Source organism: Plecotus auritus (assembly GCF_963455305.1).
Source record: "Plecotus auritus genome assembly, chromosome: 7".
In the NCBI taxonomy this organism is placed as follows: Eukaryota; Metazoa; Chordata; class Mammalia; order Chiroptera; family Vespertilionidae; genus Plecotus; species Plecotus auritus.
Genome location: NC_137774.1, coordinates 42,924,770 through 42,949,032, shown reverse-complemented (window position 1 = coordinate 42,949,032; position 24,263 = coordinate 42,924,770). Strand labels below are relative to the sequence as shown.

The window sequence follows — 24,263 nt, the reverse complement described above, 5'->3', positions numbered from 1 at the left end:
AGCTAGAATGCATGCTAATGGAACCCAGTTCTCTCATCTTGTGTCAGATTCTCCCATTCTCCTCACATTTGATGGCACCCTCTCCTACCTTGCCTCCAGCCCAAATCAAGGCTTGGGGCCCAGAGAATGAGAAGACCCCCTCTCCAGGTGGTGCTAGAAGAATCTTCCTAACTTGAAAACCCAACTGAATTTCTCCTGCTCTGAACTCTTCCCTGGGTAGAGGATAAATACTTGAGCATGACAATCAAGGACTTCTGTGCACTGATCCATCGAACACTTCAGCTTCATCTCACAAACACTTCACCACCTGTGTCCCAGCTATTGCACCTGCTCCCCAGCCTTTCCTGTCTTGTCAGCCAGAACAGCCCCACCCCCTTTCCCCAGCCAGTCTGCTACTGTGCACAGGTCTCTCCTCACCCAGGCAGAGCCGGGTGCTCCAAGTTACCCAGCACCAGCCTATTGCTCCACTCCCATTTCCCCGAACTGCTCCTGTGCCATCTTCCCCTCTGGACTTGGAATTCCTTAGAATGACTTAGGCCTCAAATGTCTCAAAGTGGCCACAAGGCCCAGGCCAGCATGTACCTAGAGCAGGTAAAAAGACAGGCAGAGGTGGGAGGGCCCAGCACGATGCCAGGCTGCTGAGCTCCACTTCTATCAAGAGGCTCTGCCAAGAGGACAGCTCCCACCTGCTGCCTGCCTGTCCCCTGACCTGGCTCATAAGCCTTCAGACCTCATACTACCCAACCCTCCTTCCAGTTGACCTTCTCATACCCTTTTATGCCCCAAGAGGTTTGGGGGCTCCTAGAGGCCAGGGTCTGGAAGTCACGCAGACAAGGCAGTCACTCTCCCCAACCTAGTGCCCAGATCAAGTCTCTGGCTCCTCAAACTCCAGGCTTTGGGAGTCTGGCTCCTGTGCTCACTCCCCAAGCCCTCCCTCAGAAATGCACCCCTCACACACATGCAGGTCAGCCTTCTCTTCTCATACTCTTTATTCCCTCCCTCTTTAGGCCACAGAAGCAGTCACCAGATCCGAGGCTTTCCTGGGGATTATGTGAGCTGACTTGTGCATCTGTCGCATTCTTGGGCAAGTGGCTGGGAAGCAAGACACAGTGCTTGGGTTTTGGTTTTCCTCACCCAGTCAGCTGCCACAATGAGACTGATTTACATCGCATTTTCATAAAACCAGCAGGTGCTTTTTCTTTAATAGTTTTTCTTAAAAACTCCAGTTTCTGTTCTCCAGGGGCATCGCTTCTTTGTCCAGTCTCCTCCCGCTCCAGCCCTCACAACTCTTCAAATTTGGGGGTAGTGTTATCAATCCAATTATGATGTCCTCAGTGAAGTGGAAGAAATCCAATTTATTATGTCCTCTCACTTCAGACCCTCTGACCATCTTGACAGCTTCCGCTCTCTCTAGTCCCTCAGCTCTGCCTTGGTTTCCCTACTGAGAAGGGGAATCTTCTGCTGTCCTATGTGTCCTGAAACTAACACCCAAGAGAAGGCTGGAAATTCTCAGGGAGTTTCTCAGCTTCCTCCAAGGCACAGCCAGGGACAGAGAGGTTTTGAGGATCAGGACAAGCAGGGTGAGCTGGAGCAGGGGTAGGGCAGACCAAACTCCTTTACGGCAGAGGAAGGAACCACACTGTGGAGGGAAAATAAATAGAGGGGCCCAGGGCAGCAGTCCAGGCCCCCCAGGGGCACACTGACTGTAGGAGCAGCAGGCAAGTGGGAGCCCAGCACACTGGCTCCAGGACCCTCGCCTGCCTCAGCCACTGAGGAAAAGACGCTTGTAGGCCTTGTTCATCTGCTCCAAGAAGATGAAGGTGAGGACGGTGTGGGGGCCCAAGCGGGCATAGTACGGTGTAAAGCCCTTCCACAGGCTGAAGAAGCCCTCGTAGCGAACGACCTTCGCCAGCACATCCTAGACAGGCAGGTGGGCAGGACACTGGGGCTAGGACCTGGCCTCTGGGGCCCTGGCCCTCATACCCACCTACCCTCACTGTTTTCCCAGGACATCCAATCCTCCAGCCCAAGCCCCCAGCCCTGTTTCCTCACCAGGCCGTTTTTGTATTCCGGCTTCCCGTCAATCATTCGCATGTTCTGGATCCTGAAGGAGAGAAGGTAGGGGTGTGAGAGACACAACGGGGGCCCTCCCTTCCTTCTCCAGGCGCAGGCCTGCAGACTCACCGGGTCTTGACAATGTCTACGGGCATGGAGGCAGCAGTAGTGACCAGGCCACTGATCATGCTGGCACAGAAGTGCAACAAGATGTTGTCAGAGAAGTAACCTGGAGGAGGTGGAGCAGGGAGTGGCAGTCAGTTGAGACCGGCTCAGGCCAGGCTGGGAGCTAAGGGCCCAGCTCTAGGTCTCACCTGAGTCCAGTAAGAACTGCTTGGATTGGGAGTAAGAGGCGAGCTGGGCAGCATTGACGACGACCGCCCGAGCCATGGTAGGGATGCAGCCCTGGGTGGGGAGAGGGAGAGGATTCAGAAATGCCTGGGACCTGACCCCATCCCTCAGGTCTCCAGCCCCTTCACTCACCCTCCATAGTGTGGGGACCCCCTCCTCGCGAGCGATTCGAATCAGGGCATTAAACACATTTTTGTAGCCACGGCGTTGGTCAGCTGGGAGCCTGGTGAGAAGGCAGGGAGAGGCCAAGCTCAGGACAGACCATCCTGTCCCACAGGAACAAAGAAAGGGAGTCCAGAACAGATGAATGCTCTGCTTTAGATCGAAGATAAGTTAGTCCTTAATTCTAGATTCCAAGGAATGGAGCTGGAGGCGGGCTCAGACCTGGAACTCACCGGCCATCGGCAGTCATGCGAATAAGAGCCACCTCAGCTGGTGTTCCCACAAAGGCACCAGTTGCACCTGCAGTCATGCCAATCAGGGCCTTCAGCAGAAAGCCAGGAGGTGTACCATCAGCCCCAGTCAGGCGTTCAAACAGCACAGTATAGATGCCAAGGCGGGTGGTGGTGTAAGTGGCCTGGCGCAGTAGGCCAGCTGACAACCTGGGGAGTGAAGGGGTCAGTGTATTAGGCCAAGGTCTGGAGCTGCCAACCCGTACCCTAATCCCCATCCTGTGGCCTCAATACCCGGTGTAAATGCCCCTCAGCCCTTCTGCCTTAAGGATACTGGTAAGGGCATGGAAGCTGGTTTTGTACTCCCGCGTTTTGGCTCCTTCCCCGCTCAGCTGCATCCGGTTCTTCACCAGGTCCAGGGGTTGTACAAAAACTGTAGCTCCCATCCTGGGGGAAGACAGGGGTAGAGTCAAGGCGTCCCAGATCTACCAATGCCTACTGGCACCTGGCAACAAGTCACAAGGGGCAGGGCCTGCCATACGATTGACTAAATGTTCAGGAGGTCGTTGGACATGTGTATAAGTCAATGCGTGTATCAAGAGTAATGGGACTAAACCGTCCAATGATCCAGCATGCAATGAAAGTGCTCCATAAACTCCAAGGGGGTCAAGCAGTGACTTGGGACTGCATGCAGTCCGACCCATTCAGGACCGGCAGGAGTCATGCAATGACCTGGAACGCCATAAACCCGGCAGAGCCAAGCAATGGGTTGAGAAATTCGGGTGGCCGCCCAGCGGGAGCCGTGCAATGACCCCGCATGCAGCCTAGTAAGGGCCCTGCAATGGGTAAAAATATCCTGGTATCCCATCAAGGACCTCGAAGAACACTGAGGACGGCGCTGACCCCGTGCCGGCTCAGTACACTGCAACAGACCCCAAGATGAACTGGGCCCGGTTCCTTGCACCCGTCCCTTCCTCCTCTTTACCATCCCTAGGGCCTGCGCTTACCCGGCCAGGCCCCCAAACAGGAACTTGACTGACTTAGGGGACGTACGGGGTTTCCCTTCCATCCCGCCGGCCCCGGGACTCGCCGTTGCCGCCATCGCTACTCGATGGCCCTGAACACCCGGTCCCGTGCACGCGCGGCCCGCTCGCGCCCAAGGTGACACCACGCGCAACAGGGGCGAGGGCGCGCGCGCACAGGCCGGCAGCTCCGGGGTCCAGAACCACGGAGATGACGGCGCAGGCGCGCAGCGCAAAGGTGGCCGGGAGTAAGGCGGAGTTGAAGGAGGAGCTCAAAGATGCGCTGCGAAGGGGTGTGGTTGATTTAGGAAGTCACAGCACAGGCGCAAATTTTTACCGAGTTGGAATCGCGGGAAAATAGACAGTGTGTTTGAAGATCTCGCGAGATCGGGTAAACTACGCTCGCCAGAGTTAGGAGGTGTCTCGCGATAGATACAGCAAGCTTCAGCAGGTGGGAGGGAACTGTGATGAGTCTCTCGCGAGAACTTAAGGTACCGCGACAGCGGCAGCGGCCAGAGGGAGGAGAGGTTTGTAAACTGGTCAGCTACAGGATTCGGGCTGTAAAGGGGAAACGACTGGATCGTCTTCTGGGACTTCAGTGCTTCTTTCATCTCTACAGGCACTCCCTCCACCTCTAACCTTTCTTTTAACCGGCCTTTTAGGACCGGAAGTCCTTCATCTTGAGCGTCCAATGCTGGAAGCGGCCTGACTTTCTTTACCGGAAACCCTTTTCCAGGACCTAGGAAGACGGCCCACCTATCCGGAAGTCCCACCTCTTTGAGCTCCCCCACCCTCCCAGAAGTTTTTCTGTCACTGGTGTTTACCTCCTTCTCCTTTCCCCGTTTTATCCCCATACGAGGAAAGGATACATTTAGTGTCTACCTCCTAGGTCCACTAAACAGATTGGATATCTCATTCCCCGAGCCGGGGTTCCTTCCCCGTATCTCCATGTAGCTGGGAAGTGGAACCTGGGGGTGGTTGGACCCCTAGGATCCTGGAGGGGCCAAGAGGGCGCAGAACTCCGCTTCTGCTCCTGCTACCAGGACGCTGCCTCAGCCTCTCCCTTCCCGCTGTCATGCACCCTGCGGCCTTCTCGCTTCCTGTAGTTGTGGCCACTGTGCTGTGGGGAGCGGCCCCCATCCGGGGTCTCATTCGAGCGGTGAGTCAAAGGGGTAGATGGGGGAAGGGCGCTTGAGGGAGAGATTGCAGGCTGAAGGGGAACATGCAATCTTTTGTCCGCAGACCTCGGACCACAATACGAGCATGGACTTTGCAGACCTCCCAGCTCTCTTTGGGACTGCCTTGAGCCAGGAGGGACTTCAGGTAATTTTCGCTTTTTCTGTTTCCTTAAATCTTCCATCCTGGGTAGGGGTTGAGGAGCCATACCCTTGGATGAAGCTAGAGGTAGGAAGAGTCAAGTTAGGAAGTGGATTAGCACATCTAGCGTGGAATCCAGAATCTAGAGAAGACCAAGCCTACCCTAAGAAATCTGAATCCTATGAGGGAGACTGAAAGTGGATCAAGATAAAAGGCAGAGAGAAGTGGTGCTTACAGTAGAATCTTTGGGGTCAGCTATTGGTTTATATGATCATGGACAAGTTAAAGCTCTCTGAGCCTTAGTTTGTTTTACTTTAGCATGGGATAATAGATGTTATCTCAGAACTATTGTGAGGATTAAATAAGATAAAGGAATTTTGTAGTACTTAATCACAAAGATGCCCACACAGCAAAAGCTGGGCATAGATATCAGTGTAATTGTTTGTAAGATGGGTAATTAGAAAATTAAAGAGAGCTGTTAAAAAACAAAATTCTAGCCTGGCAGGTGTGGCTCAGTGGTTGAGCCTTGACCCATGCACCGAGAGGTCACAGGTTGGATTCCAGGTCAGGGCACATGCTGGTTGTGGGCTCGATCCCTGGTGGAGGCTGTGCAGGAGGCAGCTAATCAATGATATTTCTCTCTAATTGATATTTGTCTCCCTCTCTAAAAATCAATAAAAACACACAGAATTCTACCGAGTAAATTTTAAAGACCTTCCTGGTTTTATCCAATGACTTATGAATTGGGCAATAACCTATATAGCAAATAGAAAGTAACTCCAAAGAACTGTACATATTGAAAGACTTTCATAGGCAGAAGGGAGCAGGACAAGGGAGTTATATTAGCAAAGAGCTGGTTGTTTTTGGCAAGGTCACCTTTCTTTAGGTAATGGCAGGGGGGGGAGTCTATCAGGCAGATTACTTCACTAGTGCTGACCAGGTAATTACAGAATGGCTTAAGATTCCATTCCTGGGAAAGGCTGAAACTGTAATTAAGTTAGGTATTAAGTCTCAGTTTGGTGACATGGGGCTTAGCACAAGTGACTCCATTTTTTAAATTGATGTTAGAGAGGAAGGGAGAGAAACATCAATCACTATCCTCCCGTACACACCAGGGATTGAGCCCACAACCTAGTACGTGCCCTGACTGGGAATGGAACCTGTGACCTTTTTTGTGTATGGGATGATACTCTAATCAATTGAGCAACACAGGCCAGGGCCCTGTTGCCTCTTTTTTTTTTTTTTAACAGAGAGGAGTATGTTCTGTATGAGTATGTACTGGAGAGGGAAGTGTGAAATGGAACTTGAGAGAAAGTGACATGGATAAGTGGAGAGTTGATGTACAATCAGTGGGAAACTGGAATGCAGAATTTGAATTAGCTTGGAGTATGGGGTATAGGTTAGCTCATCTGGGAAATGGAGAGGGATAATGGGATGGTCTGGTAAAAAGATGTTGTTTGATATAATTTCATCTTCAGGAGACTGAGAAGAGGTAGATTTCTGACTTAAGTGGGATGCTCAGACCCCAGGAATGAGAAGGAAGTAGATAGAGAGCATGCAGTATGTGGGGGCCAGTGTGCTTGGTGGGACCTATGGGGAGCAGAACTTAGGGAAGTGAAATCCAACTGTTGTTTACTTCTCTTCTCCAGGGCTTTCTTGTGGAGGCTCACCCAGCCAATGCCTGCAGCCCCATTGCCCCACCACCCCCAGCCCCGGTCAACGGGTCAGTCTTTATTGCACTGCTTCGAAGATTCGACTGCAACTTTGACCTCAAGGTTGCTGAATATGGAGTGGGAGCTGGGAATCCGAGGGTAAAAAAATGCACCAGGAATGAAGGGAGATAAAACCCATAATGGCTCCTTATCCTGTCTTGTCTCCCTAGGTCCTGAATGCTCAGAAGGCTGGGTACGGTGCAGCCGTGGTACACAATGTGAATTCCAATGAACTTCTGAACATGGTGTGGAATAGTGGTAAGGTTGGACCTGAACGGCTGGGTTTTCAGTGGAACTCAGACTTAAGAGATAGTGGATGGGCTAGAGCAGTGGTCGGCAAACTGCGGCTCGCGAGCCACATGCAGCTCTTTGGCCCCTTGAGTGTGGCTCTTCCACAAAATACCACGGCCTGGGCGAGTCTATTTTGAAGAAGTGGCACTAGAAGTTTAAAAAATTTGGCTCTCAAAAGAAATTTCAATTGTTGTACTGTTGATATTTGGCTCTGTTGACTAATGAGTTTGCCAACCATTGCTAGAGAATTAGGGGGAAGAAGTCAATCTTTGGGTGGGATGGCACAAAAGAACCAAATGTCAGGATTACCAAAGGATTTGAGTAGAGGCTTGAGTCCTCAGTGTAATGAATGCCCCGATCCCTGCAGAGGAAATCCAGCAGCAGATCTGGATCCCGTCGGTGTTTATTGGGGAAAGGAGCTCTGAGTACCTGCGTGCCCTCTTTGTCTACGAGAAGGGGTAGGATGTGTCCCTCTTTCCCACTCTTTCTTTAGCACTTCCATGCCAATCTAGAGCCCAAGCCTCAGGCCCTGACGGTCTCTTGACTTTCTTTCCACCCCTTTTCCATCCATGGGCCTTATCCAGAGTCAGTTACTTTTTCTGTCATTTTGCTTTTCCTGCCCCTGAACCTGATCTTCCTTTTCCCAGGGCTCGGGTGCTTCTGGTCCCGGACAGTAGCTTCCCATTGGGTTATTACCTCATCCCTTTCACAGGGATTGTGGGACTGCTGGTTTTGGCCATGGGAGCAGTGATGGTGAGTAGCTCAGGGAGCATGATGGGAAGAGCTGAGGCCTTTAAAACCAGACTGGCTCTGGGGTTTAAACTGGGGATGCTTTGTACTGGATTGTCCAGTTTTGTTCCCTAAGGCTGATCTGATCCATCCACTCCCTTTCCCCAGATAGTTCGTTGTATCCAGCACCGGAAACGGCTCCAGCGGAACCGACTGACGAAAGAGCAACTTAAACAGATTCCGACACATGACTATCAGAAGGGTGAGAGGGATAGGGGAGCGGAAGGCCTTCCCCATAGCACATGGTTCTGAAGGAGTTTGAGCCCAGGAGATAAGGGGCAAAGAAAGATGGCAGGGAGATGTCAGTCTGAGAGGCCATCTTTCCTCGCCACACCAGCCAGGCACCTTTCCCCCTTTTACACATATGTACAATGAAGACAGGATAAGAACAGAACAGAAGATGGGAAGTAAAGATGACTAATGTAGTAACTGGGGGAAAAGATGAGGACCAACCTTGATTATAAGAGAGAACAAAAATGGAAGGAGTGGGGAGGATTTACTCTTGAGAACAGGTGAGGAGGGGCTAGGTCTTTAGGCCCAGGAGTCTCCTTTGCCCAAATAAGGCAGAAGCCCTGCCCTCGTTTCCACTCCTCCCACTCTGGTATCTCCACCCTCACCCCTCCCCGGATAAAACCCACTTCCCTTCTTACCTCTGCTTTTCTTTGTGCCTTCTAAACCTCAGTTCCTCATGTTCTACCTTGGCCTTATCCTGCAAATCCCAGTCTTAGCTCTTCCACTGGCTCTATAGAACCAGGGAAAATAACTTGCAAGGTTTAGCTACCCACAGGCCTTCTAGAGTGAGTTCTTATGGGCCCTGGTCCAAAGTGGCTCAGTAAAAAGGACTCGTTTTTTTCCACCCCCAGGAGACCAGTACGATGTCTGTGCCATCTGCCTGGATGAGTATGTGGATGGTGACAAGCTGAGGGTACTCCCCTGTGCACATGGTGAGGCCCTCAGTTCCAGTGCCCATGTCCCACTCCACCAGCAGGCACCAGTTGTTTCACCTCATTCCTCTCGGCAGCTTATCACAGCCGCTGTGTGGACCCCTGGCTCACTCAGACCCGGAAGACCTGCCCCATTTGCAAGCAGCCTGTCCATCGAGGTCCTGGGGATGAGGAGCAGGAGGAAGAAACTCAGGGACAAGATGGTGATGAGGAAGGGGAACCAAGGGACCATCCTGCCTCAGAGCGGACCCCACTTCTGGGCTCTAGCCCTACAACACCCACCTCTTTTGGCTCCCTAGCCCCAGCCCCACTTGTTTTTCCTGAGTCTTCAACAGATCCCCCACCCTCTCCTCCCTCTCCCTCCTCAGCTGCCATCCTAGTCTAATAACCCTTGTCACCCCCACCCTGGTGACCTATTTTGCACAGCCTTTCTCCTCTAGTCTTCTATGTTGAAGAATAGGGGATATTCCTACCCTGGTTTTCTCCCTTACCCAACCCCATACTTTTGAGGGGGTTGGTACAAAGGGACTGGGTCTTCAATTACTGGGTTAATAAAATTGTTTTTGTTGACTAAGGAAGGGGAAGATCATTCTCACACAAGTGAACCTCTTACCCACTTGGGAAATTGCCCCCTTTTTTGTATAAAGGGGCAAGGGAGTTCTGGAAGAGACTAACCTAATCATGGGGATAGCCCCAGCATTTTGTGAGTCAGAGAGGGGGAGCCCCACCCACAGGATGACTCAACTGGCCCTGCCTTGCCTGCAGGCTGGGGCCCATTCTCTGGTCTGGATGGCTCTATTCCATTACCCACTAATTCAGCTAGCACACTGCGGAACTAGGGCTAGGACCTAGGGCTAGAAATAGGCGGCCAGATAGGCCTGAGGCAGGTGCTCAGTCCTAGACTTTGTAGTGCTTCAACCCTTCCTGCTCCTAGCCCCAAACAAAAGGAGGCAAGTCCTGGTGACTGCCCTCCACCCAGGCTAAAACCACACAGTACCTTGTTAGAATCTTTTTTTATTCAGAAAAAAACAAAACAAAAAAACCAAAAACAAAAAAAAATTGTTTTCCAATCACACACGGGAGGGGTATGGGTAGGGGGAGGTGTCTTCCATCCAGCCCTGGCCCCCAGCCCATGTGGTTTTGGCAGCAATAAGGGGTATAGGGTAATGGCCCAAAAAATAAAAATGGTATATGTGTGTGTATGGGAAGGAGAGGAGTGCCAAAGCAGTGGGAAGTGGTAGGGGGAAGGGAAAGACGAGGTCAGTACTGGGAACGCCGCAGGTGGGAGGCCATTTCATAACATTTCTTGTTGATCATACCACCGTGGACACCTTCTTTGCCCATCAGCAGGACTAGCGCTGGAGAAAAGAGAGAGGAGGCTAGGACCCAGGTGTCACAATGCTACCCCCTGCCAGCTGTTGAGCAGCTGTCCAGCCCTGGGGGCTGTAACCCAACCTCATCTCTCCAAACCCCACCCCCCCACACAGGCAGGCTAGGCTGTCAGTCACCCTGAAACAATAGCGCTTTTCAAAAATAAGGGGGGGGGGGGATGTCAAGCTAGAAGACTGGAAGCACAACACTAAAATTTAGGGGGTCAAAGGCTTATAGACCTGACTCCTGTTCAGGCTAGAAATGAATATGGATGAGCCTGCCAACCTCAAATTTTAACCAAAGGGTTCAAAAGACAAACCCTAAGTGTTGACTACAACCAATAGTCGGCCTCCTCCCAAAAAGGAGTTTCTCACCTGAAAAGGCTCAAGGCAGGAAGAAACTGAAGAGGTAATACAGTTCAATTTCTTTATATTGTAAGATAAGGAACTAAGAACTGGAGGGACTATCCAATATCCTAATATCCTGCACGCTGGGAGTAGAAGGCTGGTCTGATCCCTTCATACTGGGGAACCACACAGTAAACCCAAAGGATTCATAGAAGGATGTACATTAGGAATATTGGAGCTACAGAAAGGTAAGACTCAGAAAACTCACTCTTGGCAGTCATGGTGACAGTGATGTTGAAGGTGGGGGCTCCCCCAGTGCTCTTGGTACGAAGATCCATGGTAAATTCCCCATCCTGCAGCAGTGAGTCCCGGATCACAGAACATTTCTGGCCCCCGAGTGTCAGCCCATTCACGAAAAAACTTGACCGGTCTTTGCCAACCAGGACACCAACTTCAGCTGGCTGGAAGGGGAACCAAGCACTCATCAAGTTAGTACACCAAGGTTCCCAAGTTCTCCACGGGCATACCTGCTTCTCACTTCTCAGGAGCTAGAATCCTCTGGGGAGGAAAGGTGTGTATGTTAGGTGCTTTGTACTCATCTATGAAATCTGAGAAACTCTTAAGACTTTTGGAAGTGAGTCCACAAAAAGATCAGGATCCTCAAACCTAGAGAATGGTAATATGAAAGATGGCATATTCCTCTGGAGACTTGGAAAGCAAACCCAGGAAATAAAGGGCCAAATGCCAGTGAGGAAAGTGGAGTGGAATGGAGTAGGGAGCCTTTGGATGCTCAGAACTCTCCTTCAGGAAAAGCAGAAGCTAATAGGGGAAGAGAGGGGGCGGGCAAAACAGGAGAAGCAACTTTGTCCTTATTTGGTCAAAGGTTCTGAGGGAGTTGTTAGGGGCCCGGACGCCTGGGTCTCCAAGTAACCTAGAGTTTAGGTCCAGGTACCTATGCCCCAAGATGAGGAAGCAGATCCCGGGGTGCTTTCCGGGAAAGTTGGAAAACTTTTGAAAGGGGACCTGGGCTAGACACGGCACGCCTGCTCTCGGGTATAGATACCCCAAGAAACCTTTCCACCCCTCCCCCTTACACCCCAAATCCCCACATCCGGTCCCCTCCCGCCCGGAAATCCCCTTCCCCCCCATTCGAACTTCCGCTCCCCCTCCCCACTTCCGGGCAGTGTGGACCTGGGAGGTAGTGATGGGGACAGCAGTGGTCATTCCTTATTCCTTTACTTATACTATCCTAGAACTTCTCACAAAGTTCCCCTGCTCCAGGCCCCGCAGGATGGCGGGAAGGGAGGGCGAGGGGGCTTCCGGAATTGGTCTCACAGGAATGCTGAAGTCCACCGTGCAGACTTGGGGAGGGGAGTTGGGGACGTGAGGCGGCCCAGCCTTTTCCAACCAAGTTGGGAGGGGCAGGGAGCCCACAGAGGACCGGCATGGAACCTCGGCCACGCTCCCTCCCGCATAAGGGGGAACAATGGTGGAGGGGGCATGAGTTGGCGGCCGGATGTGGAGCTCGGGGGGCCAAGGGTCCCCCAGTCCCTTCTCAATCACAATCCCCGGTTGGAACTGCAGCGCGTGCCCGCCCCGCCCTGAACGAGGCGGAAGTGGGCCGCCGCACCGGGCGGCGCACCCCTCCCCGCCCTGTGCCCCGGATGTAACGCCCCGTCGCGGAAAGCGGGGCGGCGGGCTGGATGGGAGACGCCGCCTGGGGCGTAGCACTTAGGGGGCTACCGAGGGACCCTCACGTGCAGCCGCCATTCGCGCCGCTTCCAGGGCAAGGACCGGGTCACGGCCTTTCGCAGCCCTTCCCAGACCGCACCCGCCGCCACACAAGTCCCTCCCTCAAGGTCCAAGCTCGCCAGTACCCGGACCGCGGAGGCCTCGCAGTACCGTGATGTTGACGAAGGTTTTCCCGGGGACGGCGGCCCAGACGGAGGGCGAGTCCTTATAGCCCACGATGGCCGCGTCCTGACAGGTCCCGTCCGCCATGAGGTTGTCGATGTAGGCGTTCCACCCGGCCATGGCGCTGCTGCTGGGGCTGCTCTCGGCGCTGCTGCTGAGGCCGCGGGCTGGGCTCGGGCTGGCGGGTGGGGGGAGGCGGAGAGCTCGGGGCACGCGCTGCCGTCCGGACCGCGGCTCTGCTAGCTGTGCAGCAGCCCTCGCACCGCCACTTCCTGCTCCTCCCCCCCTTCTAGATTTTTATTTGCAAAGGGCGGTAGGGGCGGGGCCTGCTCCCCATTCCCTCCCTACCTCCCCCCTTGCCTGCCCAAATACCTAACTTCGTGCAAATGCAATTTAAAAAATCCCTCCCCCTATTGCAAAATTTGCAGAGTTCAATGGAAAGCAATATAAAGGGTTGAAAAGAGTGGGGAGCAGGAAGAGGTTAGGGTTAAGGCTCCCTCCAATTTGCATTGAATATAAACCACGCTTGGGTGTAAGGGAAGGGAGTGAGCCAGAGGAAGGAAAGTAAAAGGAGGAATTAGCAAACTGCCGATTTAGCAAATTAGAGTGGGTTCGGGGAACTCAGGGTTAAACGGAACGACTCCCCTTCCCCCACCTCCGCCGGAGGGAAGGAACGGCGGGCGGCGGCGCGTGCGCCCGCGCCTGCGCTGGGCCCCGGAGGGAAAGCGCGTGGGGCGGTTGGGGCCGGCTGCCGGATTCGCGGGCGCGCGTCGTGGTGCGCCCGCCTGGACCGATTTGGAACCCCAGCGAAGGAAGGCAGCCGGGGACGTGTCTCCCGCCGGGCGGAAGAGGCGGGGGCGAGAGCCGAGGCGTGCGCGTTACCGCTTCTCCACTTTTGATTTTATTTATAAAAAAATAAGAGCAAAGGGGAATTTGACAAAATACCCTGGCCAGTTTCAGAACTGAAGGCACCCACTGGAGACACTTCCGTCCTGTCTCTGTCTGGCCGGGTGGCACAATTTCGGCTCAATGGAGCCCACCCCACTTAATTTAGGGGATTATCCCTGGCTGTATCGGCTCCAGACCCAGGCCTCACTCTCACGTCCCAGCCCCGCCCGTTCCCCGGCCAGCAGTTCGGGTCACCGGCCGTGCTCCTGGGCGCAGAGGTCACCGAGCGCGGGCGCCCGCGGGGCTAGACGGGCGGGCCTATTTTTTAAGGCGGAAGAATAATAAGTTTCAAGGTTTGCAACTTTTTCAAGAAGGGGAAGGTCCCTTCTTTTTCAGTAAAACGTATGCCAACAACTTGAGTTCGAATAGATCGCCCGCCGCCAACTGGAAGGGGGTGGGGCAGGACCCGGCAGCTGGCTTAGGGGAACCAGCCGCGCTCCTGCCGCTGGGGCTGCCGAGGAGTCAGGCCGCTTCCGGTCCCCCGAGGGCGGGGAGCCTCCCGGGCGGGAAAGGGCTTCATCTCTCTCATCCTCCCGGGCTGGGCGCGGTTCCTCCGCGGCCACTCCGCACTCCTTGGGCACCCCGACGCCCCCCGAGCTCGGGTTCCTAGACAGCCGCTGGGGCTGAGTCACTGGCCCGCCGAGGCGGGGCCGCACTCGGGCACGTGGCGGCGCTCCCCGCCCGCCATCTCCTGACCTCTGGCCTGCCGCACCCCCTACCCCAGGGTGGAAAAATCCCGAGAGGGAGCGGCCAGAGATAAGGGGGGAGGGGCGAGACAGGGGAAGGGATTCTGGGCTGGGGGCTGGAAGGCGGACCACGCGGAGCAGGCAGTGCGGGGAGGGGAGCTGAGGACAGGCCCGCGGGAGTGAGTCAACGGCGCGGGCCGCTCTGGTGCGGCGGGAGGGGCCTCCGAGTCGGCGCGGGGGGCCGAGGCGCTCCGTGGCCCTCGCCCGCTGGCCGGCCGGCCCGAGCCTGGGTGTACCTCCCTCTCCGGGCCGGCTGCGGCAAAACTCTGGGCCGACCCCGCACTCCCCCCTTCCCCCCGCGCCGACAAGGCGTAGAATACCTGTGCCGAGACCCACTTCCCCGCAAGGCCACTAGAGGACCACCAGAGTGGCCCCGGGCGTTCGGACACTCTCTAAAGGCCACCCCCTCCCGTTCATTCATTGTCACTCCTGACTCAACATTGATGGGCTGGGACCGCGTCCTGAAACGCCCGCAGGCGATGGGGAAAAGGGCTCCTGACTGACAGTCTCTTCACTGGGCGATAAGCGCTGTCCCAGCGCCATCAGTAGGCAGCGCGCTTTCTCCCAGGGCCAGTCTAAATTCGTCTCCACTCCCTCTCCCCCACCTTCCTTGCTTGTGGGGAGAGGCCGCGATGAGGGCCCTAAGAGGTGAGACCCTCTTGCTTTCTGAATGAGGGTTTCAGTTTTAGACTTCAGAGCTTGCCCAGAACCCCGGTTCCTTCCCCCACCGAGGGCAGAGGCAACCCCTGCCTGCCATGTGAGCTCGGCATGTGTGGATGTCAATCCAGCAGCCCCTCTTCCAGGCCCCCTCCCCAGCCCTGCAGGGCTCAAGTTTCTCCTGGCCTTTCCTAAATGGCACTAGTTCCTCTTTAACCTTTACAAAAGGGGAATATAATCCTGGGGAGGGGAAAGACCCCTCCGCCCCCCTTCTGAAGCTCCTTCCCAGGGGTAGAATTAAAAGTAGGGACATTTTATAGGGGGACAGAGAGAAAGGAGGGGTAGTTATTGACCTTTGGGAAGGGGGCTTTAGGCTGTAGTGGGCACTTGGCAGCCAGCCGGGTGTGGAGGGGGAGGATAGAGAGAGAGAGAGGCGGGGCTGGCTGGGGGACAGGGTGGCTGGGGATAAATGCCCAGCCTGAGAGGGGGTGAGCTGACACTGTCCCAGCTGCCACCTAGACTCGGAGCTCACCCCAAGCCCCCAAGGCCAAGACATTCAGGTCTGGTGAATCTTTCAGCCCCAGGGGGTGGAAGTGGTAAAGGGTGAGGGTGGTGCTGGCTTGAAGGAAATGTCGGCGTTTTTTTCCCCTCCTGGGACTGGGGGTGTTTACAAAAGACTAGAGGAGTTGGATCAAGCTGGATGGGTACCCATGGATAGGGAAATGAGGCTGTGAAGAGAGGCAGGCAGAGATATAGAGAAGGGTAGTTAGAGCTACAGCCAGGCGGAGAATGTAGGCCCCCCTGAGGATCTGAAGACTGAAGAGCAGGAAAAAAACACACAGAATAATGACAAGATATGATGGCTAGGAAGCCATGGAGAACAGATTGCTTGACTTTTCGGTAAAGGGGTTCAGGGAGTGGTGGAATCAGAATCGCTGGAGTTGGAAAGGAGAGGCCCCTGGATTCTTAGGACGGGTGGAGGGTGGAATAGGAGCTATTCTGAGTGGGGGAGGGGGCTGTGCCTGCCTCTTTGGTCTGTGACCTTTTTGTGGGATATTTTTAGCTCCAGCACCTGCCTTCTTGGGGTGGGGAAGACTCTTAAAGGGCACAGGATTTGGGGTTCCTAAAGGGATCAACTGTCCACACTCACTCAACCTCTTGTCCTGCAGCCATGGCCATGCAGAAAATCCTTGCCCGGGAAATCCTGGACTCCAGGGGCAACCCCACTGTGGAGGTGGACCTGTACACAGCCAAAGGTAACACAGGCCCAATGAATTGGTTTGCCTTGGAAGACCCTGACCCCATCTGGTCATTATCCCCCAACTGTCCACATCCTCACCTTTCTCTGAGATCCCCTTCCACAGAGCTCTTCCCAGGCCTTCCTCTTCCAACCTGGCTCCCCTGCTAGTCTGTCGGCTGTTTGCATGCCTCCACCCTAGGCTCAGAGAGGAGACCTTGGCCCTTTGGGGGTAGATGGGACTCTCTGTGATCTTCCAATTCCTCTCACCCCAGGCCGATTCCGAGCAGCTGTGCCCAGCGGAGCTTCCACAGGCATCTATGAAGCTCTGGAGCTAAGAGATGGAGACAAATCTCGATACCTGGGCAAAGGTGAGGAAAGACCAACACTGAAAGAACCTGTGAGGGGTGGTTTCAGGAGGTGGACCCCCCTCCCCAATATCTGCTTGGAGTAAAGGACTGGAACCCAAAGTTCTTGAGGAGCTGGGGTCCACGGGAAGAGACCTGATTGAATCAGAGATCTGAACCCCCTCCCCTGGCCTCTAGGCGTCTTGAAGGCTGTGGAACACATCAACAAGACTCTGGGTCCTGCTCTGCTAGAAAAGGCAAGTGGGAAGAGCTTATTCCTCCTACCCCCCACCACCCCATGCCTGGGAGGGACCAATGGTTCATTTCTCCAAATACCTGCACTTCTTCCTTCTGCACATACCATGGCTCTTTAGAAATCTGACTTCTGCTCTCCCCTCCTCAAACCTGCTCTTCCAGAAACTAAGTGTCGTGGATCAAGAAAAAATTGACAAATTTATGATTGAACTGGATGGGACTGAGAATAAATGTGAGTGAAGGGCTAAGGACAGGTGAAGGGAAGGGATGTGGGATAGAGGGGGAGAGACCATGGGGCTAATGTCTGGTTAGGATTATTACTGTGTCCCACACTTGGGGGCACACCATAGCTGGATGGACTTTTATTCATTCCTCAGGCATTTCCTGATGGCTGTGGACACAGATGTGAAGCTGACACATTCCCCTTTGAGGAGATGACCCCAAACACTGGGGGAGAAGCTCTCACCCTTTCTTTGTGCTTGCTTCCTCCAGCCAAGTTTGGAGCCAATGCCATCCTGGGAGTGTCCCTGGCTGTGTGCAAGGCTGGAGCAGCTGAGAAGGGGGTCCCGCTCTACCGGCACATCGCAGATCTTGCTGGGAACCCGGACCTGGTCCTCCCAGTGCCTGTGAGTGCAGATGCCCCCCAGATCCCAGAGTGACAGAGGCCTCATCCAGCACAAAGTGTATAAGCAGCCCCTGGGAAGTGCACCTTCCAGACCCAGCTCCAAAGAAACAGTTTCCTGAAATGGAACCTCTCCTGCTCAGTCCAGCCCCCCTTTCTCTCCCACAATCCAAACCTTCCCTTAAGCCTCTCTGCTTCTTCTTCTTCACGTAACCCAGTTCCTTCACATTCCATTCTGAGGCTCAGTAACTGCAGCTTCTTATTTTGCTTTCTACCCCAACCCTCAAATCAGATAGAGAGCTTCTTTATGGCAAGGATCTTGGCATTTCTTTGTATCTTCTTTAATCCTTGTAAGCTCATTTCCTCTTTATGGAAACCCTTTGAATTTAATGTCAATAAAAATGTTATAGACAAAGCCTGAACTATGAACAACTTCATACCATAAAAGCTATTTTTTTAAAAAAGAGGTAAAATAAAAAGTTGCAATGTTTTTAAAGTTTTTATTGATTTCAGAGAGGAAGGGAGAGGGAGAGAGAGATAGAAACATCAATGATGCACGCCCTCCACTGGGGATTGAGCCCGCAACCAGAGCATGTGCCCTTGACTGGAATCGAACCTGGGACCTTCCAGTCCGCAGTCCAACACTCTACCCACTGAGCCAAACCAGCCAGGGCAAAAGTTGCAATTTTTTATTGTTACTTACTAGGCAGATGGTATAAGAACATGAGCTGTGGAGATAAGCTGCTGGGTTCGAATCCCGGCTTTGCCTGTGTGTTAGCTGTGTGATCTTAGGCAAGTTATTTAACTTCTCTATGCCTCCGTTTTATCATTTGCAGAGTGGGGGATAATAATAGTACCTAGTTCATAGGGTTGTTTAGAGAATGAAATGAGCTAATAGAATATATGTGAATCACCTAGAGCAGTGTCTGGCCTGTACTAAGTGCCATATCAGTTACTGTTGTGTACAGGAAATTGCTAGGAGCTTTACATTCAATTTCTCTAATTTTCAGCATAAGATCCTGCAGGGAAGCAGGTGGTATTCCCATGAGAGAAATGAGGAAAGAGGCTCTGAGGAGTAAAATTACTCACCCTAGGTCACTCAGCTAGTAAGTAGGGAAGCCAAGATTCCACCTCGATCCCTCCTCCCCAGCTCTTGATCCTTCATACCCTGGCCCAGGTCTGAACACCCACTCCTCCTCTCAGGCCTTCAATGTGATTAATGGGGGCTCCCATGCTGGAAACAAGCTGGCCATGCAGGAGTTCATGATTCTGCCTGTGGGAGCCAGCTCCTTCAAGGAAGCCATGCGCATTGGTGCGGAGGTCTACCACCACCTCAAAGGGGTCATCAAGGCCAAGTATGGGAAGGACGCCACCAATGTGGGTGATGAGGGCGGCTTTGCACCCAACATCCTGGAGAACAATGAGGGTCAGTGTGAGCACTCTGAAGGGCAGAACCCCTGGGTCTTCACAGAGGAGGGGGCTGTGGAGACAGGGTGCCCTGGAGCCTCAGGTCTTTTCTTGTCCTTCTCCCAGCCCTGGAGCTGCTGAAGACCGCCATCCAGGCAGCTGGCTACCCAGACAAGGTGGTGATTGGTATGGATGTGGCAGCATCTGAGTTCTATCGCAATGGGAAGTACGATCTTGACTTCAAGTCACCCGATGACCCCGCACGGCACATCACTGGAGAGAAGCTGGGGGAGCTGTACAAGAGCTTCATTAAAAACTATCCTGGTGAGATCCCCCAGGTGTTCCAGTGCACCTGCCTGAGTACCTGGCAACTGCCCAACACACTGACTTCAGAGCCTCCATTGCCACCAACTCAGTCCTTCAATCCTTAGCACCATTACAATCTCCATACGAATTCTTCTGACCTGTCACCCCCTTCATGAAGCTCTCAGACCTTTAACCTGACTCTGCCCATCTCCCGCCAGTGGTCTCCATTGAAGACCCCTTTGACCAGGATGACTGGGCCACTTGGACCGCGTTCCTCTCGGGGGTGGACATACAGATTGTAGGAGATGACCTCACAGTCACCAATCCCAAGAGGATTGCCCAGGCCGTGGAGAAGAAGGCTTGCAACTGCTTGCTGCTGAAGGTCAACCAGATTGGCTCGGTGACTGAATCCATCCAGGCGTGAGTGCCTCCTGGCCCTGGGGTGCACCATAGCCTCCCTCCACCCCAGTTCTGCCACCTCCAGCTGCAGTCCTGCTCTCAAACTCCAAATCTACCTTTCCCCTGGCTCCTAACCCATCCCACTCTCTTGACTGACCTCAAGGCTTTGACCAACTTTTAAAAATACATATTTTTTTTATTGATTTCAGAGAGGAAGGGAAAGGAAGAGATAGAAACATCAGTGATGAGAGAGAATCATTGATCAGCTGCCTCCTACACGCCCCCATTGGGATTCGAGCCCGCAACCCGGGCATGTGCCCCTTCTGGGAATTGAACCATGATCTCCTGGTTCATAGGTCAACACTCAACCACGGAGCCACACCAGCTGGGCAAGGCTTTGACTAAGTCTTGGTCTGGCCCCAAGAGCTTTGCCATTGTGACCTGCTATCCCCACCTCCACCCCACACTGTTCTTTTCTCCAAGATCCTGCCCTTCTTCCTCCCAGCATCTCAGGAACCCAAGTTCAAGATCAGGAATCTTCCCTTCTCTCCTAGTTTCCAAATAACTTTAGTCATTATCCTCCCCGCAAAGTGCCCACTCCCCAGAACAGAAAAGCCCCATCCAGCCCTGGCTTTCTCACTGAGGTCTCGTTAGGCCTTATGGAGTATCCTTTCTACCCAGCTGCAAACTGGCTCAGTCTAATGGCTGGGGAGTGATGGTGAGCCACCGCTCTGGGGAGACTGAAGACACGTTCATTGCCGACCTTGTGGTGGGGCTCTGCACAGGACAGGTACTCATGGCTCCCCTCTGTCATGTTAAATTTTTTTGGATCCCTGGCCTCTTGCCCATGAGTTGAATGGCACCACAGGCTACTTCCTCAGGGCCAGGCCCAATCCCTCCTCTCTAGCCTCATGCAACCCTTGGAATCCCTCTTCCCTCCTCAGATCAAGACTGGTGCCCCCTGCCGCTCAGAGCGTCTGGCCAAATACAACCAGCTCATGAGGTACAAGAGGGTGCAGTGGGCCTGGGTGTGGGAAGCTGAAGGCTGTTGGGTTAGAAGGATGCAGCTCTGACTTGGTCTACCTTCTAGGATTGAGGAGGCACTCGGGGACAAGGCTATCTTTGCTGGACGCAAGTTCCGCAACCCAAAGGCCAAGTGAGAAGCTGGGGGCCCCAGGACCCACAGGCTAGATGGAGGTCTTCAATCCCTTCTCCCTGAATAAACACTGGTGCCAGCCAACACAGTGGCGTGCTCCTTTGTGGGAGGGAGGAATGCTTGTCTCTGGACTGGAAAAGACAGGCGATGGGGCAGGAAAGGGAGAATAGATGTATCACCTGCTGTGACAAAGAGGGAGTGAGGGACTAGTCATTGAGGAAGTTGGGCTGGATCTAGAACAACAAAGTTCACATTGTGAAGGAGGCCGGGGGAAGCAGGTGCCACATGTGAAATGAAGCTGGAAGCACTGACAGAACATGGAACTAGAACCAGGAGAAGGGGGGATCGAGGGCCTGACATCACCAGGAGGGGAAGCTGCATCAGATCTGCCAGTAAGGTGGAGTACAGCCTGCAGCGTGTGGTGTAAGTCAGGTGCTTTGTGAGGATGACGTGAAAACCAGAGCAACCACCACTTCTGTGGAGCTCAAAGATCTGCAATTGCTCTCAATATCTGACACATATTGACTTGTGCAATCTTTGAAACAGTTCTATCAGATAGTTACCATTATTATCCCCATTTTATGGGTGAGGAAACTGAGGCACAAAAAAGTCAAATACCCTACCCAAGGTAACAGTAACTGGTACAGCCAGGATCCAAAACTAGGCCATCTGGCCCTAGCAATTGTGCTCTTAAAATACTCTCTCTTATGAAAGGGCCAATATTTGGCCATCTTTGTCTTACACAAACAACAATTTTATCCTGCTCAAGCTAAAATCACTTCTCTTCCTCTCCAGGACCCACCTCCTGTTCTGGTTAAACAAACCAAGACATTGGTTCAAACAGTGTTTATTGAATGTAAAGTAACCCCAGCCCCATGGGGAAGAAAGTTCCAAGGAGAACAGAATAATACAGATTAAATACCCACCTGTGCATTCACTCTCTTACGTGCGCGCACACACACACAAACACACACACACACACACACATATCCAAATTCTTAACAGTGACAAATCAAACACCTGCTTCCTCCAGCCTAAGTGATGGCTGTTAGCAGGTGGTTCAGAGGTGGGGCTCCAGAATGGGTTTTAATAGCAGCAGCCTGTCCCTCCCTTCCCTGCCCCAGAGAGCTGGGGTGCCTAGGAAGTAGGTGGCAACTCTTCCCCACTCTGCCGCAGACGCTTCTTGGCTCGGATCTCATTCATGGCCTCTTCAATGGAGCGTGTGTCCCTCTTGTTGGCCACGGGCACTAGGGGCAGAGGAAAGGGTGGGGAGGGCCTAGGATCCCTGTGCCTTAGCCTTCCCTCCCCTGCCCTTCCCACCCCCAACTGTGGCCTCACCACAGCCATAGGTCTTGTTGGCCTGTAGCATATGGGCTGCATCCTTGGCTGCCCCCTTGCCGATGAGGTGGCTGTACTTGTCCTTGTAGTCACTGGTGGGGCTCACTACCACAGGTCCCTGCTGAGCTGCCTCCTCCTCCTGCCGCTGGGCCAGCTCCTAGGGGTGCAGAAGTGGGGAACTGGTGCTCAGGGGTCTGACCCCAACCCCTCCCAGGTGGTGGGCTCCAGGGACTGCCAGGCATAACTCACCTTCAGCTTCCGTTTCTCCTCAGCCTTCTGGGGGTCCCACTCCTCTCCACGACGGTAGGAGTCCAGCTCTTCATCTGAGGGTGCAAACTCCTGGGGAAGAAGGGATGATGGGCTCAAGGCTCCATATACATGTTTCATCTCATTTCTCTTCCCCAGGGGGGCACAGGCTGAAAGGGAGAGAGTGGGGAACTCGGGCCTTTTACCTTTTTGAAGATCATGACATAGCGACATTCATCATCTTCCCCGAAGGAGAAGGATGTCAGGCCAGCCACTTCCACCACATCATGTCTGGGAAGGGAGGCAGGACAGAGAGGAAAGAGTATGTAGAGCCATGAGGGGGCCTAGCACCCTCCTCTTGTGGATTTCCACACTGGACCTTTCATGCCATCCTGGCCACCCATTTCCTGCCTCCCCCAGCCCAAGACACTCACAGTATGCTTCTCTCTATCTTGTTCATCGGCTGAAACTTTTTCTTGATCTGCCCACTGTCTTGGATGAAGTCGGACACCTCTTTCTCCATCTTGGGAGAGGGAAATGGGGAGAACATATGAGATGATGGCTCTGCCCCGATATCCCTCTTCCTAGCTGGGCCAATGGGCCTTTGCCTCCCCACACATAACCCAGCCTCCATGCCATTGGCTTCCAGGCTTCACCTCTCCTGAGACATTTTCAAAATCACTGAGTTCTAATTCTAACTTATTGGGAATCCTTCCTGAGGCTACCTTGATCTCTCCAGTTGTTCTCACCCTTTTACGAAACTCCACTTTCTGTTGTTTGTCTTGCTCCTGTAGTTTCTTCAGGCGGGCAGCCTGCTCTGGGGGTGAGAAATGGCAGCATGAGGCCAGGGCAGAAGCATGGGTGGGGAGGGTTGTAAGGTTTCAAAGGATGTCTGGTGTCCACTGGGAGGTATCAGGCTGGGAGGGAAGGGAGGGCTACTGTTTATTCACCAAGCATTTATCGATATTTAAACCTGGCACTGGACTAGGCCCTGGAGCACCAAGATCTTTAAGACATAGCTTTGCCCTTCAAGAGATCAGTTTAGGAGAAGTAGCAAAGATTAGAACCATGCTTAACCTCACTTCCCAATCTCACAGGGGAAACCAATGAACAAACATTTACTACCCACAATATACAAAGAACTATAAGGCACCTGCGGAGGTAAGAACAGACTAAGCCCTGGCCTTAAAGAGTTTATCATCTCATTGTCTACATAGGAAAGGGGAAATTATTTAACTTCCTACCTATATTTTGTAACCCCCTCCCCCCCGCCACAACTTCTCACTTCTGTAGACAAGATGAAGCTGAAATGACTAATCTGACACGGTTCTCCTTTGAGAGTGTAGGTGTTCAAAGTCAGTTGTAGAGGAACTTCCCATCCTTACATCTTTTTTTTTTTTTTTTTTTAAATATATTTTATTGATTTTTTACAGAGAGGAAGGGAAAGGGATAGAGAGTCAGAAACATCAATGAGAGAGAAACATCGATCAGCTGCCTCCTGCACACTCCCCACTGGGGATGTGCCCGCAACCAAGGTACATGCCCTTGACCGGAATCGAACCTGGGACCCTTCGTCCGCAGGCTGACGCTCTATCCACTGAGCCAAACCGGTGAGGGCTCCCATCCTTACATCTTAATGTCCCCTCTCCTCTCTTCTGTCATTTTATTTATTTATTTTTCTTCCGTCGTTTTAAATCCTTTATATCCTTAAGGCCCATTTCTTCCACAGGATCCAAATAGCTCTAGCTGCACTGACCTCTTCCCATTTTCCTAATCACTCCATGCCTTTGCACATGTTGTTCCTTCTGCTTGAAATGCTTTTCCTCCTCTTGCAAACTTTGAGATTCACCATGAGTCAGGGTTACTCACTTCTTCCTCTGGGGCCCACACACATTCGGCTCAGACATCCACTACAGCATGTGCTGAGAACCAATATAATGTAACTGTTTGTCTCCCCTACCATCCTATAAGCTCCTAGGAGGCAGGGACCCTGTTCACTTCCTATCCAGTTATTCTCTGTGGCCTCTGACAGCTTAGGAGCACTCATCTCTTTGACATCAAGGCTCTGACCATCAGTGGCCACTGAGTGTTTGA

The 24,263-nt window shown here is 53.1% G+C and overlaps 5 protein-coding genes across 17 annotated transcripts in view; 2 read left to right on the top strand and 3 right to left on the bottom strand.

Moving 5' to 3' along the window:
• Positions 1–971: 971 nt before the first annotated feature.
• SLC25A11 (solute carrier family 25 member 11) lies at positions 972–4,163 on the bottom strand. The gene is made up of 8 exons (XM_080682285.1): positions 3,806–4,163; positions 3,093–3,245; positions 2,802–3,008; positions 2,539–2,629; positions 2,370–2,460; positions 2,185–2,284; positions 2,053–2,104; positions 972–1,918 (listed from the first exon to the last, which is right to left on the bottom strand). The coding sequence occupies exons 1-8, from the start codon at positions 3,898–3,900 to the stop codon at positions 1,763–1,765; spliced, it is 945 nt and encodes a 314-aa protein (XP_080538411.1). The 5' UTR covers positions 3,901–4,163; the 3' UTR covers positions 972–1,762.
• On the top strand, positions 4,050–9,447 carry RNF167 (ring finger protein 167). Of its 5 annotated transcripts, none has more exons than XM_080682280.1 (10): positions 4,050–4,347; positions 4,483–4,979; positions 5,063–5,143; positions 6,787–6,912; positions 7,020–7,107; positions 7,508–7,598; positions 7,788–7,893; positions 8,038–8,131; positions 8,793–8,873; positions 8,951–9,447. In XM_080682280.1, the coding sequence occupies exons 2-10, from the start codon at positions 4,896–4,898 to the stop codon at positions 9,256–9,258; spliced, it is 1,059 nt and encodes a 352-aa protein (XP_080538406.1). In that variant the 5' UTR covers positions 4,050–4,347; positions 4,483–4,895; the 3' UTR covers positions 9,259–9,447. The 5 variants fall into 5 exon arrangements, with proteins under 5 accessions (XP_080538406.1, XP_080538408.1, XP_080538410.1 ...); XM_080682282.1 differs by having other exon boundaries at positions 4,088–4,211; XM_080682284.1 differs by having other exon boundaries at positions 4,258–4,347; positions 6,787–6,860.
• A 424-nt stretch (positions 9,448–9,871) lies between these two features.
• Positions 9,872–13,310, bottom strand: PFN1 (profilin 1). The gene is made up of 3 exons (XM_080682289.1): positions 12,494–13,310; positions 10,860–11,052; positions 9,872–10,231 (listed from the first exon to the last, which is right to left on the bottom strand). Exons 1-3 carry the CDS (start codon positions 12,623–12,625, stop codon positions 10,134–10,136), a joined length of 423 nt encoding a protein of 140 aa, XP_080538415.1. The 5' UTR covers positions 12,626–13,310; the 3' UTR covers positions 9,872–10,133.
• ENO3 (enolase 3) lies at positions 12,245–21,509 on the top strand. 8 transcript variants are annotated; one of them, XM_080682274.1, is made up of 12 exons: positions 12,245–12,595; positions 16,026–16,112; positions 16,369–16,464; positions 16,639–16,697; positions 16,858–16,927; positions 17,188–17,321; positions 18,521–18,743; positions 18,851–19,048; positions 19,249–19,450; positions 20,111–20,219; positions 20,374–20,432; positions 20,520–20,673. In XM_080682274.1, the coding sequence occupies exons 2-12, from the start codon at positions 16,028–16,030 to the stop codon at positions 20,587–20,589; spliced, it is 1,305 nt and encodes a 434-aa protein (XP_080538400.1). In that variant the 5' UTR covers positions 12,245–12,595; positions 16,026–16,027; the 3' UTR covers positions 20,590–20,673. The 8 variants fall into 8 exon arrangements, with proteins under 8 accessions (XP_080538400.1, XP_080538402.1, XP_080538401.1 ...); XM_080682276.1 differs by having other exon boundaries at positions 12,247–12,604; XM_080682275.1 differs by having other exon boundaries at positions 12,260–12,578.
• The window catches only part of SPAG7 (sperm associated antigen 7), a 5,286-nt gene continuing 2,440 nt past the window's right edge, over positions 21,418–24,263 (bottom strand). For both annotated transcript variants that reach the window (XM_080682288.1, XM_080682287.1), the window contains 6 exons: positions 22,919–22,986; positions 22,604–22,692; positions 22,376–22,460; positions 22,173–22,262; positions 21,924–22,080; positions 21,418–21,832 (listed from right to left, as the gene is read on the bottom strand). In XM_080682288.1, coding sequence (XP_080538414.1) covers positions 21,723–21,832; positions 21,924–22,080; positions 22,173–22,262; positions 22,376–22,460; positions 22,604–22,692; positions 22,919–22,986 — 599 coding nt within the window. In that variant the 3' untranslated portion in view covers positions 21,418–21,722. The remainder of the gene's footprint in view (positions 21,833–21,923; positions 22,081–22,172; positions 22,263–22,375; positions 22,461–22,603; positions 22,693–22,918; positions 22,987–24,263) is intronic.